At 31.0% G+C, this 15,388-nt stretch overlaps 1 protein-coding gene across 1 annotated transcript in view; it reads right to left on the reverse strand.

Annotated features, from left to right (window-relative positions):
* The window catches only part of sick (sickie), a 174,494-nt gene that overhangs the window by 144,543 nt on the left and 14,563 nt on the right, over positions 1–15,388 (reverse strand). The window contains exon 3 of the mRNA XM_087411097.1: positions 13,032–13,129. Within this exon, the coding sequence (XP_087267223.1) occupies positions 13,032–13,097 (66 nt within the window). The 5' untranslated portion in view covers positions 13,098–13,129. The remainder of the gene's footprint in view (positions 1–13,031; positions 13,130–15,388) is intronic.

Here is a 15,388-nt window from a genome sequence, read left to right on the forward strand (position 1 = left end):
TCCATTCTATTTTTCTTATACTTAAAATCTCACTGCATCCACAAGAATCACAATATCACATATTTAAATATTTAATTAACATTATTTAATAATGTACATTTTGAAAAGAATTCTTGTAAAATTCACGGAAGGAAATCACACCATGGACGATAAACATATTTTCGGGTGTCTGCGCCCGAACAATAGATGCACTTGCTAAGGGTGCCTGGGGCAAACTGAACCCACCCCTAAGCGGGTAAGCACTCACTCTCCGCCGTGTACGAAAAGCAGCGTGTGTATGCGTACACATATATTGTAGTATACGGGATAGGCCCTCGGCCTACGACAACCCCAAACGCATATCATAGCCGCAGGGCCGAAAACTAATTACATTCGACTACGGGGTTGGTGTATGATCGCACCATATTGCAAGTATGTCGTGCCGATGCGGTCGCATGAATTCTGTGAAACGAGCTCTTACATCCAGCAAGACGCTTATGTGAAATGTCATTCTCATTCGACAAAAAGATTCAAAACTATGAAAGCGTGTTATTTATAATCATAAAATATATGAATATATTTATTTTTTGTATTTTTTTATTGTAATTATATTGTCTAATTTTTTAAGCTATAATTCAGTTCAACAATTTGAAAAGAATATTTCTATAAAATTTATCAGCGCAAATATCTTAACGACATGGAACAATATATCATAAATCGAACAAAACTGATAAGAAAAAAGAGAGTGCGTTATCAGTAATTTTCTCTGATATTATAATAAGAAACGTCTGTCGTTGTGCTCGACTACCGCTTCATGAATAGCATTTGGATACAATCTCATTGCTTTAGTTGGCGGCAAGAGATAGGGTGACAACCCTCTTGTGCGGAGCAACCATCATGGAATAGTTTTAAAGTCAATATCTATTTACTATTTAAAAATACAGCAACCATACACTGTACCAATAAAAATAATGGAATTCGACAAAAAATTTATCCGTAAAAAGATATTAGATCATTTAAAAAAATTATCTCTTTAACAATAAAGACTCAATTTTGATGATTTCTTTAAAAACCTAATAGCACAATATTATATTATCTTCTCGAGGTGCATATAATTGATTAATATCGGGGCTAGGTCAAAATTTAAAAAATCTCTAGTCTAGTCCGCGAAATTCCGGGTCCACTTCCTATTCGGCCGCAAATTCCCGCATTACTAACGAATAGGATTTCACGGCTCGGGGAGGCTTACAACTTATAATCCTGGTGTATCTCGTTATAGGTTTACCCATCATTCCCTTCCCTTTCACCCTGTCGACGTACCTGAAGATTAAGCCTGCACACTCCCGCATCGCATTTTGAACCATACGTGCGTATCGTGTGGCCCTTCTTTCGAATCGGATTAAACGCGGATTGCACGCGTCATTTAGCTGATCCGTAAATGCATGAAAACTACACAATATTGCATATTCGAAATCGATTGATCAGACCAACTAAAAAAAATTGTGGAAACAACTGTTATAACATAAATTATTGAAAAATATATAGTAAAATTTGACGCAATATTGCATATTAAAAATTAATAGAAATAATTTTCATTTAAGCAAAATGCATCTTTTATCAATAATTTATGTAATTATACATAAGTTATTACTTATTCAATGGTATACTGCAAACTTATTTTTTTTAATAAATATGTTTATAAGCAATTATGTTGCAATTTGAAATTTTAATTGTAATAATATTGTATTTTGATTTTGCAAATATTGACGATTATATTAAGAAGAAATGGAAATCTTCATAACTATCCATCGGTTGGATAATAAAACTCTTACCGACCGTAGTAAACTTTACAGTAGACGATATCGAAAGAAATTTACATAAAATAAAATATACTATATTATAAAATTAATATAATCAAATTTTAATATCAAATATTCATTTTAATTAAAAATGTTTGCTTTGTATCTTCGAATTTCTTCACGTTTTAATAATTTTATTATAAGCTTATAAGTAATAGCTTATAGTAATAAAAAAGAAAAAAATTTTTAATGTAACTTACATATATTTATTTCGCAATATGTTGCAATTTTTTTAGACAAAATTTCAAATCCTTAAAATATCAAATAAAAATACAAGATACATTGTGTGGTTTAGAATTTATTCTAAATATTTGTACTAAATGATTTGATTTTTGCAAAAATAACTTAAAAATATTTTTTGGAACAAATACAGTTGCCAAAAATCACTGTAGCTGGTCATAACGCTCAAGGGTTGCGACCCCGTCGAGAGATGGAGCCCCGGAGGCAAATCGTGAGGGCCAACAGTGAGGGTGGAAACCGAGCTAGTATTCCACTATGGATTTGCCATTAATTCGAGCCGTCGAGAAACTTTTGTCCCGCATCAGTTACGCGAGCTACCTGCGGCTTTCCCGAAAAAAAGGAAGGAGGAAAAGAAGGACATTGCCGTTCTTTCTGGCATTGCCATCTGGCGAGAGGTAATTCCGATACAAGTGCTCTCAGAGCAAAGCCCGTGAATAATAGAAACTCGCCAGTAACACAATTTATATCAGCACGATTTACTTTTAATGTCATCTCATGGATTTTCATGTAAAAATTTTTTTAAATAAATCACTGTTAGAAAAAAAAAGATTGTACATATGATTTCGTATGTACCTATTTAAATTATATTTTGTTAATATTTTATTATACTTTATTTTTTTATTTTTTTATTTATTTATTAAATCGACTGAAATACAATATCAACTTCTATTTATTTTTAAAATTATGATAATAAATTATACATCTTATTCCCAATATAATCACACTAAAAAATTTCATCACACTATAAAAAAATATTTAAATATATCTAAATATTTCAAATATTTAGATAATATTTAAATAATTTTTCAAAATTTTGAATTATTATTATTTATTACTATTAAAAATTTTTTAATTCTATTATTAAAAAAAATGTTCTGATTATGAGTTAAATTTTTTTACTAGCATAAAAAAATCTTACACATAGGTAAAATCATATTCGTACGTCCAAAGATTTCCTCCTGACTTAAAAAAATTGTGAATAAAATCTAAGATGATTTTGAGAATATATAATTGCTAAAATACAAATCGAGAAATATCTTCTGATAGAAATAACAATTTCGCTTTCATAGTAACAATGTTTGCTATCGAAAAGCGGAAACAAGTCTCTTCGACGTGACAACGGCGGCGGGAAACGGTCGCAGCCCCCGACCACGTTCTCACGTTCATGGGGGCGGATTTTCCCACGTGGCCGTTAGATCATGCGCGTTCCAAGCCAGTAAAACTTTTGTCCGAGAGCCGCGTTTATTGCGGCTGAGCATTACCTTGACTCCTAAAGAGGGATAGAGAGGGAAACCAGAAAGAGGGGCGGGAGGGTTGAGAGAGGGCGATCAACGATGGAAAAGCGAAAGTTGACTTTAAAGTTTCAAGGGGATGTTTTCCTAGTCACTTTCCCTGCCGATTTCACTTTCCATGACCAAAAAGAATCTAAGTAGCTGTCACTGTTTTCGGTAGCTACTCAAATTTGGAAATCTTTTTGCCATATAAAAGATTAAATTTTATTTTGCATATAGATATTTATGGAGGAAAAATAATATTACAAAGGAAAAATAATATTTTCTTATCAGATTAGAAGTAATATTGCAATCTAAAATTAAACAGAGTTTTGTAATAAAGAAAGAGAAAAGCAGAAAACAGAAATTTTATTTGTATATATTCCTCAATTTTCTTCAGCTAAACACTGCTTTAATTTTTAATACGTACATGGTTTGTCTTCCCATGAAAATACAATTGTAATTTTGAAAAAAATTCTAACAATAGTAGATACTTCCAATAATAATTTTGTTTCTTAAAATTTCGGATCAATACTTTTCTAAATAACTATAATAATGAGAAACTTATTAAGCTATTATTAACTAACTTTTATTTCCTTCTTTCTGCAACATGATAAAGGAAATCATATTAAGACCAAGTTTCCCCGACTTTTCTCAAGTTACACCTTCACTTTCAGTTTTATACCTGACACTTCCGATCAATTAAATAGACAGAAACGACATTAAATGGAACGAATTTCGTGTTGCTTATTAAGATCATAAAATTCGAATCTTACAATTTAAATTAATGCGGTACTCGTTAACCATTATATAAGTTAATCCCGATTTCTTAATCTGCTCGATATTATTTTAAATTTACAATTGTTAATAATAATTAAAACGTATTTCTAATATTAAATATTTAATTCAAATGTCTATATATTTACAATAAAAAATCCTATTTTCTAATATTAATAATTATTAATTTTAAGATCTAAATACGTCGATGTTTTAAAATAATAATGTAATTTTTCTTTAAATAAAAAATAGAAAAGATAATTTGTCAACATCTCCAATGAGGAGATGTTGACAAATTGAAATAAGCATACGTCAACGCTACTGATTAATGCTAACGAAGTAAAAGAAGCCCACTCAATCTCGATCGCGTGCCTATTTGCTACCGGAATATTTAATTCTTCATTTTTCCATTTTTATGTCTTCGAGCCGAGTCACATAGTATCACGCATGTTTTCACAATCGCTCGCATGCAGACCATTTTTTGCATGTCACTGGTTACATATCGCACGCGCAAGTTCGATAACGCATAACCGTACATCCGCGATCGAAGATAATATTATAAATTCCTTTCCAAACACGCAAGATACATTTTGACCCTCCCAAGAAATTTCAAGAATAAGCTAATTAATATACTCTGTTTTTAAATAATATTAGAAAAACTTAAAATTTAAATAAAAAAATTATGTTATTAACCTTTTTTTTCCAATTATATTTCGTTTACAATTAAAATAATATATCACATTGTCAGCTGAATTAGAGTAAAATATTGATGTTATTAAAAATATAGATAATATGTTAATCAATCATGGTAAGAGCATTGCATCTCATAAAGTTCATCAAGAATTTGAAAACAATTGTAAATGTTTGCTCTTATGATGTCTCGATAAATCTGTAAATTAACTATAACGACGATGCGACATTAATGTCGGAAGCAATCAATCATTCCCTATGTGAGTGCTTTGATCTATCGATTGATAGTGCCATATGTGCAGTCATTAGCACGAATGTGCACGAATGTGAATCAATTGTAGTAAGAATGGTATTGATTGTGCATGAAAAGTAACTATTTGTCTCATTTTATTATAAAAATTAATTAATTAAAAAATTACAGTAGAAAGAAATGCTTAACTTTAATTTATGAAGCCTATAAAAATCATAAAATAAATATTTATACAGTATTTGAAAGTTCGTTCCTCCACCGTGGGCAAATATTATTTTTAATCCACGATAGAGAAAGAAAACCAACAAAAATAATCGTAATAATTTTGTATTAGTTAAGCATTTATACAAAATATATGTTTATGTGATATAGAAATTTTTAAATTGCTTATCTTTTTATAAACGTTTTATACACAATTATATAATAATATAAATATAAAAATAAAATAAAACAATACAAAGATTAAAAATAATTTATCACAATATATTGCATTATTATTTTTTTAATCTCTCTTCCACATCGTATTAATTAATATATATCAAACAGCGTGCTTCAAGTAAGTCGATGCAAGTCACGCGGATATATTAACCAAAATTTTTATCTTGGTCGGCTAACGACGAAAAGTTTCTTAATTGAGTTGCGCGTTAATGAGATGCCCGGGTTTTATCCGCACGCGCACTGGCTACCAAATTATAATATCATTATCAACTCGTAGTATGTATATATATATATATATATATATATGTGTGTGTGTGTGCGTCCATCCACATAACCTTCGCCACTCGACCTCTCAAAATGGTAATTCAACCCCCAGGCAAACGGATCCATGTCCGGGTTTATCAAGAAACTTTCCACTCATTCCATCTTGGAACATATTCCAAACTACTAGTCGAGTCAAAGTACGAATAAACGAAATAGATTTAAATTCTCTCTCTCTCTCTCTCCCTCTCTCTCACTTACTGAAGTAAGATAGAAGATAAACTAAAAAAGTCATTAAAGAAAAATATAATTATAAAAATTATAGAATGTTACATAAATAAAACAAAATACAATTGAAAACTTAAACAAATATAATTTTTTAGTGAATGTCTTTTTATATTTTTTTCCTTAAAGATATAATTTAAAAATTATCAAAATTTTTTATGTGATGTAATGATAAGAAGATTAAAACAACAGATTTCAAAACTTCTTAGCAAGAAATTTAATATATAGATATTTTTTTCAAATAATAAACATTGTCTTTTCTTTGATAAAAATTAAAAGAATTAAATTTAAATTAATTCTCATGTGAGACCACTAATTATAAGAAATTGTTATCATATGAAAACGAGGTACAGGCCCTTGCCATTATCACCCTTGTTACTTTTAATCGAAATGTACGAGCATTTCGTGCATTTGAATACTAAATACTTTTAAATTATTGCGGTATTATAACTTTATGGACGCGTATTATATCTCTACTACTGTTTCTCTTATAGAAACAATTGTTTTTTCAGTTTTTTAAATAACGAGACAAATTGACATATTTTTAAATTAAATTCATGTCTAAACATATATTTGTTACACATAAACATAAAATAAAATTATATTTAAAAAAAATTACAAATTTACCTTTTAAGCCCCGATAATATTTACTATTTATATTCTAATCGATCGATTTTAATGCAAATTTGTCATTTTCTACGAATCGCCCTTTTTAAACCAGGGTTTGGATTCTGTACAATTTTTTGCACCTTACAAGTGATATTTCTCGGGCTGCTGCCACCCCTCATCTTCATCGCACACCCTGGTCCCGAAGAAGCTTAGAACTTGAAACAGGCCATGCCTTGAAACAGCCTGAGCCAGGGGTTGGAGCGCCTACAGCTGCTGTCACATAAATATCGTGAAACCCCCGAATTCTGGAAGCACAGCTCTGGAGGTATCCTTTTAGCCCCCTCGCCCTTCAACCCCCTAAAGCAAAGTTGCAGAAACTCCGCTACCGCGCCGAGCAACACTGGTATCGATTCTCAATTCTTAGGGATGGCAGAGTTAAAGGACGGAAACTTTCTCAGGGTTACACGCGTCGCCGTCATCGTCTTCCTCAAACGAGGATGCGTTCTACAGGACAATCAGTCGGTCGCTTTTTGGGACTTAAATGTGATTGCTCGGATTGTGGAGAGACGTAGAGATCGTTTAAACCGTGAAATACTACTTTAAGTCTAAAGTTTCTAAATTATTCAAAGTTCAACATTCAGAACTTTTATTTACTTCATAAAAAGTTACAAAGTGATTGATACATTTTATTACTCTCATTAATTGTCAGTATTTAAATGTTTTTTCTTACATCTAAGTGCCAAAATGGCTTCTTTCTTAAAATTATAAATATTAAAATATTATTTTATATATTGAAATTTATCATTAAATTTAAAATTATTTGTAAAGTCAATTTCAATAAAAGATTCTTTTATGTCGCCTTAATTTATAAAACGTATATACATTTTATTAGACATATTCTGACATTAAAAATGATGTATTACATTATTTCTTTATCATTTTTAATAAAAAAAAGTTTTACAAAAATCATGGAACGATAAATAATTCTCTAACTAAATTTCTAATTGTCTGTAAATTTTGTCTAAATATTTAAAGGTATTTAAACATAACAATTATCTAATTTATTTATGACATCAATATAACATTATCGATATTAAAGTAATGCCAAAATTTTTTATGAAAATATACAAAAGTAATAACGGTCATAAAGATGTGTGATAAATATCGATGTTTTGATTAAAAAGAAGCTTTCGTGTTCTAAATGGTTCCCTCACTTATTAGCTTGTTAGCTTCTCGAGGGTTAAAGACACAATGAAATTGAGCTATTCGACTGACAAAGAATTACTACCTCATGCATCTTCGAACTAATCACTTCTAAACATCCAAGAGTAGTTGGTTCGGAAATCTCGAAGCTTCTAACGCAAAAAGAATTCAAATGATTATATTTTCTCCTCTTTTTTCTCTTTACAATACAATATGCATGGCTTAATATAAATTAGAAATAAAAATCATTAAAAAATAAATTTAACAAGTTGAATTAAAATCGAAAAATTTTCAAATTATAAATAATTGCAATTTAAGAAAAGATATGTATAATCCATATTTTATTTTTATTCATTTTCCATTAATATTTATTTTTTATAAGAAATAATAAAATCTCAAAAAAGAATCTTAAATTACATAAATTATTCACAATCGTATTGGAAACAAAAATCAACGATGCTATCAAAATAGCGTCGTGTACACACGCAAGCTAATAAAGCCGTCGTAAGAACGATTTACGACGTATTTAATATAGAGGGAAATTAGCGCATTTCTTATCCCAGGCGTATATGTAAACTTTTGTCACCCCAACGATAATTAATAGTCTGTTACGATCGTCCTTTAACCAACGATCACTTGCGACCGGAAACTTATAATTTATTGTGTCTCCTTGACGCAAAAAAGTGAACCATAATTCAAAAGCGACGATTATTTTTTCTTCCTGCGGATTTATCGAGACCCCTTGGCTTAAAGGGTAAAAAAGAGAAAAAAAGAAAGAGAAAAAAGAAAGAGAAAATAGCAGTAAGGCCAGTGGCACGTAAGGTCGACTCTTAATCGCGATGCGTGACACCGCAGGGGCTCCACAGTCGAATCCTGATAATATTAATCTTCGATTAAAAGCTTATCATGTCACGTAACCGTCACACGCGCGGAAAATTCGGCTGCGAAAAACGTGGGTGTCCCCCTTATCGTGAGCACGATTTTATGGCGTAACATGCATGCATCGAGACATAGAGTGACTCTTCGCGTAATTCTTCGAACAATTTGTCGAAACAATATACCATTAAATATACCATTAATTTAAATATACCATTGAAATGTAATGAATTTGTAGACAATTTTTATTACAATCGTAATCGATCTTATTCACAGTTATGCTAATGTGCCTCTGATAAAAATTCAATATCTCCCAAAATTTAATGATGATGTAAAAAAAAAGAATTTGATATCAATACTGAGATATTGTTATAATATCTAAGTATTCTTATATTTAGTCAAAATTTTATGACAAAATTTAGAAACAAAATATTTAATATACAACTAAAAAAAAATGGATTAATATTACAATTTCTTCTCGTTGATTAATGTTGCAGCAAACACTGCTTAAACCGAAGAGAACCTAGTGAAGAAATTTACCTAGTGAAGATATAGAATCCTTGTGGATTTGCAACCCTCGGAAACAGCGTACGTAAATTAGTTTCTCTCGCATCTAATTAATAATTCTGAGCGACACAGACGGTAACTGACGTTGGTCGGCTCAACGATCATAAATTTCGGTAGTTAAACTTGCCAAATCAACCGCAAGATTATTCGTCAAAGTTTCGAACATGTACATGCTACGGAAAGATATATCTATACGTCTATATTAACAATTTACAATTAATTATTAACAATTTACAATTAATTATTAACAATTTACAATTAATTATTAACAATTTACAATTAATTATTAACAATTTATTAGGTGTTGGAATTAATTCGTAGCGTTTTACAAGTGATGGGAAGTACTTTCATTAATGTATTTTTTAATGCTCATGTGAAATAAATAACATTCTTTCATTAAAAAACGCTACGAATTAATTCCAACACCTAATATAATTTTCATCTGTAACATTTTTTATTAATTAATTTTTTAGAAATATTTTAATATTATTTTTTAGTAATATTCTTATATTTGCTAATTATAATAATCATAATTCAATTATCAATTGTTATTTAGAAAATGATTATATATTTTTTTAATAATTGCAATATATGTATATCTCACACTTGTTTCGAAAAATCTTTCTCAGTTATCTATCAACCCCTGTAAAAGAATTCCTGAACAATACATATAGAAATAATAAAATCTGATAGCCTCGGAGAAGATGATGGTCTAATCGACGCTTTACAAAAGAAAAAAATCTCAAACCTTACGACGATATCTCGGAACTCGTTTCACGCGATATCGACGATAACCGCCCTCCAGCTGTGTGCAATATGTTGCGAGAAAAACAGAGAGAAAGCCGCGATATATATCGAGAACAAGAGGGGGAAGAATGATACGGACTCGATTCTTGCGAATGGCTAATCGATGCCTGACCACGCACGTGGATACGCTCGAGGGATATTCTCGTGCAAATACCGATCCTCCCCTCAAGTCGGCTTCCCAATCCTTTGCCCTCCTGCAATAACTTCCGCGTTGACACCCGCTAAATTCCGAGGGGTGGTTTCCTGTTCCAAAACCAGGATCTTTTACGAGTCCTTTACGTATTTATGCGTGAAGAAATTAAAGATACAGATGTGTATAGGGTGCTTTTCGCCATTATTTTCAGTAATAAGAAATGTTAGGACATGAAGATTCTTAAGAATCTCAAGTTAATAAGAATTTGACGATATAACGTTACTTGAGAAAATTTTAATTATTTTATCATCTAATTTTTACATAATTTACATTCTTCTAAGTATAAAATATAGGTATGTCTGTATTTAAACCAATGATTTTTCTCTGATTTAATTCTTATTATGCAAATACTATTATTTAAAATTACAAAATATTTTTTATTTGGATTGCTAATGTTATAAAAATGTAATGTTATGTCACACAAGTGCAACATAAAATTTTTATTTATATCACATTGTTTAAATTTATAATATCATTTAGATATCTTGTCTTCATATGAATATTTGGTAAAAAAGCGGAAGGAAGACGAGATTTCCGGTGACCAGAAGGAGCCACGCCCCGACCATGAAAATGAGATGATACCATTTTGCAACCCCCTGGGTAGTTTTCGCAGCATCCCTCGAGTCCTCCTTCATCCCTCGACTGCACGGATAATTAAAGATATAACGCCTAGCTTGACGCGCTACGATGATACGCGAACTTAAGCTCATCTTATACATTTCATCTCAAATAAACTATGTAAATTAAAGAAAAAAACAACTTCTGCAATACAATTCCCTTTGAAACAATTATACAAATGATCATTCATTATTAAAATCACGCGATTATTACAATTGTATCCATATTAAAAAATGTACCCATACGTGTTACAATTTATAATTCCTTTTTATATGCCAATGTAATACTCAATTTTAGAATTATATAAAAATATAAATAAATTTTTAGTTAAGATAATGTAAGAATTAATGCTTTAATTTATTTTGATTTTTCAGGAACTCAAAGAAACGTTTTTAAATCATGTTTATATGTATTAAATATTCGATTTTTTTATAAAATCTTAGCGAAAGAATTAGTATTTAATAACGATGATGATGAATGATTGACTAATCTTTAAAACTGATGGTGTAAATTGGTCTTTATAAGGAAAGACGGAAGGAACAGGAGATGGAGGGTTAGCACGCGCTAAATTGGCTTACGCTTGCAGAATCTTACCACACACCTCCGTGCGTTTCTTGCGAATCTCTCACGCACGACTTTCCTGAATTTTCGACCCTCGTAATTTTTTCTTTTTAATAAATCAAGTCAAAAGGGGTTAGAAAACATAGGAGGTTGAAACAACACCGATAATACTGACCACAATAGTCATAACTTCATAATTATTCGAGATTTGTTAACCCTATCAATTATATATAAAGAATTATACTATTGATTAATTTTTTTATTATTTAAAAAATAATAATGTAACTAAAAATTATTTTATATATATATATATATAAAATAACAAATAAATAATACAAATAAAATAACAAATAAATCAACATTAGAATACAATTTGATAAATAATATAGTAGCATGTTGATATTTTTCAATAAGCATAAATGTGATAACAATAACTCAGTTTTCGTAGAAACACAACTATTTCTTAAGGATTCATTATAATTCTGCAAAATCAAATTTCACTAAGAGTCTTCAACATCCCGATGAGCTAGGAGCTTTTATCACCTATATACACTTACCCCGTTTATTTCACAAGTCCTTCACCAGGATGACGTCAGCGACAGAGAGAAGAGAGAGAGAGAGAGAGAGAGAGAGAGAGAGAGAGAGAGAGAGAGAGAGAGAGAGAGAGAGAGAAAGAGCTGAACGAAGAAGACAACGACCCAAGAGCATCCGCGTGGAAAATTATCTGACTACGCAGGGTTCGCGCGACAAGGTCATTTGCTGTATGGAGCGGAATATTAATTATGATCATCATTAGAAGTAACAGCATTCGCGTTAAAAACTTTGCGAGTCGCATCTTCCTTGCGGTATCTTTATAAAAATTAATACATATTTACAATAAGTATTAATTCACACCCTAAAATGTCAGTTATGTATGTACATACGTAATGCTTATATAAAAATTTAATTTAATATCTTCTTACTTTTATGTTTGTCCGATTTTACTATTTTCTGATACAATATCATGAAGCTTTAAAATTATTAAATCTTCTAATTGTATAGTTTAAGAATTTCTTTATTTATTATTATGTATCATTACGTAAATATTACTTTAATAAGTATTACCACTCATATTTCTTTATTCCAACTCTGAGCACATATTAGATTTCGAAGATGCTTTCTATTTCTCTTCGTTTCTCTTCCTGCCTTTACAGCGCGAATGTCGAGTGGTACAAGCTGTGTACAGTCAGCCATGAGGGGTTAATCTCGACACGGGTTGCAAACGGGGTGTAACGTGGTCCACGCGTTATCATCGTGAGAGCGAATTCCACTGTTAATTATCGTCCGGATAAAGACGAGGTATATAGCGGAAAGAGGCAAAATAGATGTTACTTGTCACCCGTTGTAGCCCTCTTTTATATTATTATTTAATTTTATTGAGCCTTTTGACATATTGTTTTGATAAAATATCATTGTTGTAAGATAAGTATTATAAAATATGACAAGAACATTTATTTTACTTATCAGTAATGTTTCTTAAATATCAGTAAAAAACATTTGGTACTTACTTTGACGGTCTCCTGAGGGGAGTACCTCGCAGAGCGTTGGGCTGGTGCCTGGGCCTGCAAGCTCATCGCTGTACCATCACTGCAAGACACTTGATATCCTGTAACAAATTAACATTTAATTAGTTTTGCTTTCATAAAGAAAAATTTTGAGAATATCACATCTTTGTCAGTTCTCTACAATGCATTTTTAATCTATAATTAAATCTAATTCGGAAAAATAAAACATTTCATTAAGATTAAAAATAGTGCTACCATAAATTTGTCAACAATATTATTATTCCAAAATGAAATAAATGTTATTATTTATCTGTGCTTTCATCGCTATTTATTTCAAGATGTATTATATTTTCGATCAATGTGAATGATTTTTAGAGAAGCGTCCGCGATTGTTTCACAATGCCGAGATCCTGGACCGAGAATCGCGCAGTGACGAGAAGCAACGAAGTAGAGACTGCCTGGTTGGCTGCTGGTTGGCCTGTCGATACGAAGAGGTACGTGACCCAGGTACCAAATGACATATCCGGTCGAAGGGAGGACGACCTCTCTCTAGTTCCTTCTCTCCCTCAATCTCTCTTTCGAGATCCACCCCGTTTCTCGCCGACGTTTTTCCGAGGAAACCGTGCAAGCCATCGCTCGTAAAGGCTATTCTCCTCGTCAGCCATCGAGCAAAAATTTCATGTTTTCATCGCCGACAAATCTCTTTGTTCAATATGAGTTAGAATATTTACAACACGTCAAAATAAGAAAAAATTGGTATATAAACTTGTCGTTAAAAATAAAAGTTACTCAAATTTTATTCAAATTTTAATTTTAATTTGCTTTTTACAGTTTTCATGAATAAATAATATTATTGTCATATAAATCAGAGAAAGGGATATAGAGAAGAGTGAGATAGAAGAACGAGAGACGGAGAGGAGAGAGCTAATCGGGCGAAAAGCATAATTAATCACAGCAAATTCGTCGTGATTAACGATGTACGGACTGTCCCCGCCGGCTATGAGCATAAACACTGTTAATGCGCGACAAATGGACACACGGTACTCACGCGTAGTCACGGATCATCCACGATTATAATTGTTCTCGCGTCCATTCGCTATTAATGCGATCGATAGCTACATCGACGATAACATACCGTGATTCTCCGACATAGAATTCGAAATTCTCTAGTTCCTAATTAATCTAATAAGTAAGCCCTTCCTATTGCCATAATCTATTTCTTTAAATGAATTTTTTGTAATAAAGATTTTATTTTGAGAAAAATTCAGTTACTGTTTTATTGTACGAAATCTTTTATTTTACAAATAAATAACTTATTTACTATTAAACATATATATTTTATACATTTTTAAAAACATATATATTCCATTAAGCACTTATTTTATTTTATTAAATAAAATAAACATTTGTAAATTCATCGAAGACCCTGAATTATATTATTTAAAATTTTTAACCGAGATAAGACTTAAACGATGCATGTCGGAATAAGTTAAACATGTATAAATTATTTTAAAAATTAATTGTTTCTAACTATATTTTATCTAAAGAACACATTCATTTTTGCTTAAATTATTAAAGTTCATAGGTTTCAAGGAAAGATATTGGATATTTTTTGAGTTTAAAGTCTATGGAAGGTCATCAAACTGATACTGCAGTTAATCGTCCGGCATTGCTATTAACCCATTTATGGCGATATAATATGACGGCAATTCGCCGGAAGCGGCGAGAAGTGCATTAAAATACGAGAGTATCATGAGAGTGCAACGACGTCGAGGCTCATTAGACACCACGGACAAGACACCCTTTGCATCGTGACCAATTCAGACTCACTCCATTGTACTACGAGCACGTTCGACCGGAAACTAACGACCTTACATTACTCTCTTCGTCAGACCTTGGTCCTCCATTCCTATCCTCTACGCTCTACGTTCGATTAATCGAAGGAAGTCCCAAACGTTCTACATTCCATGAGAAATGTAATTGTACTCTTATCCTGATTAAGTTTATTTATTTAGCTTTATGTCAAAAATAATTAAACAGTAAAGGAACATATAGACTAAAACGCAGGTTGTTGTTGCACGATTCCTATTTATCCGTTCTAAAAAACTACATAATTGTTTTAACTGTTAAATCCATACTTAGTTACATACTCTACATATATACACATTTACGTATTTCTTTAAATAAGATAATCTCTTAATATATATAACAACAACAACAACAACAACTTCATTCTATCCAATTTTATATTTAATTCGAAATATTTTAGAATAACTAAGCATAATTACATGTAAACAGCGTGATGTGCTATTATTGTATGAACTCTATTTATAGGCTATATAATAATAGCATAACTAATG

This window comes from Acromyrmex echinatior, chromosome 11 (genome assembly GCF_024713525.1).
Source record: "Acromyrmex echinatior isolate Ae372 chromosome 11, ASM2471352v2, whole genome shotgun sequence".
Taxonomy (NCBI): Eukaryota; Metazoa; Arthropoda; class Insecta; order Hymenoptera; family Formicidae; genus Acromyrmex; species Acromyrmex echinatior.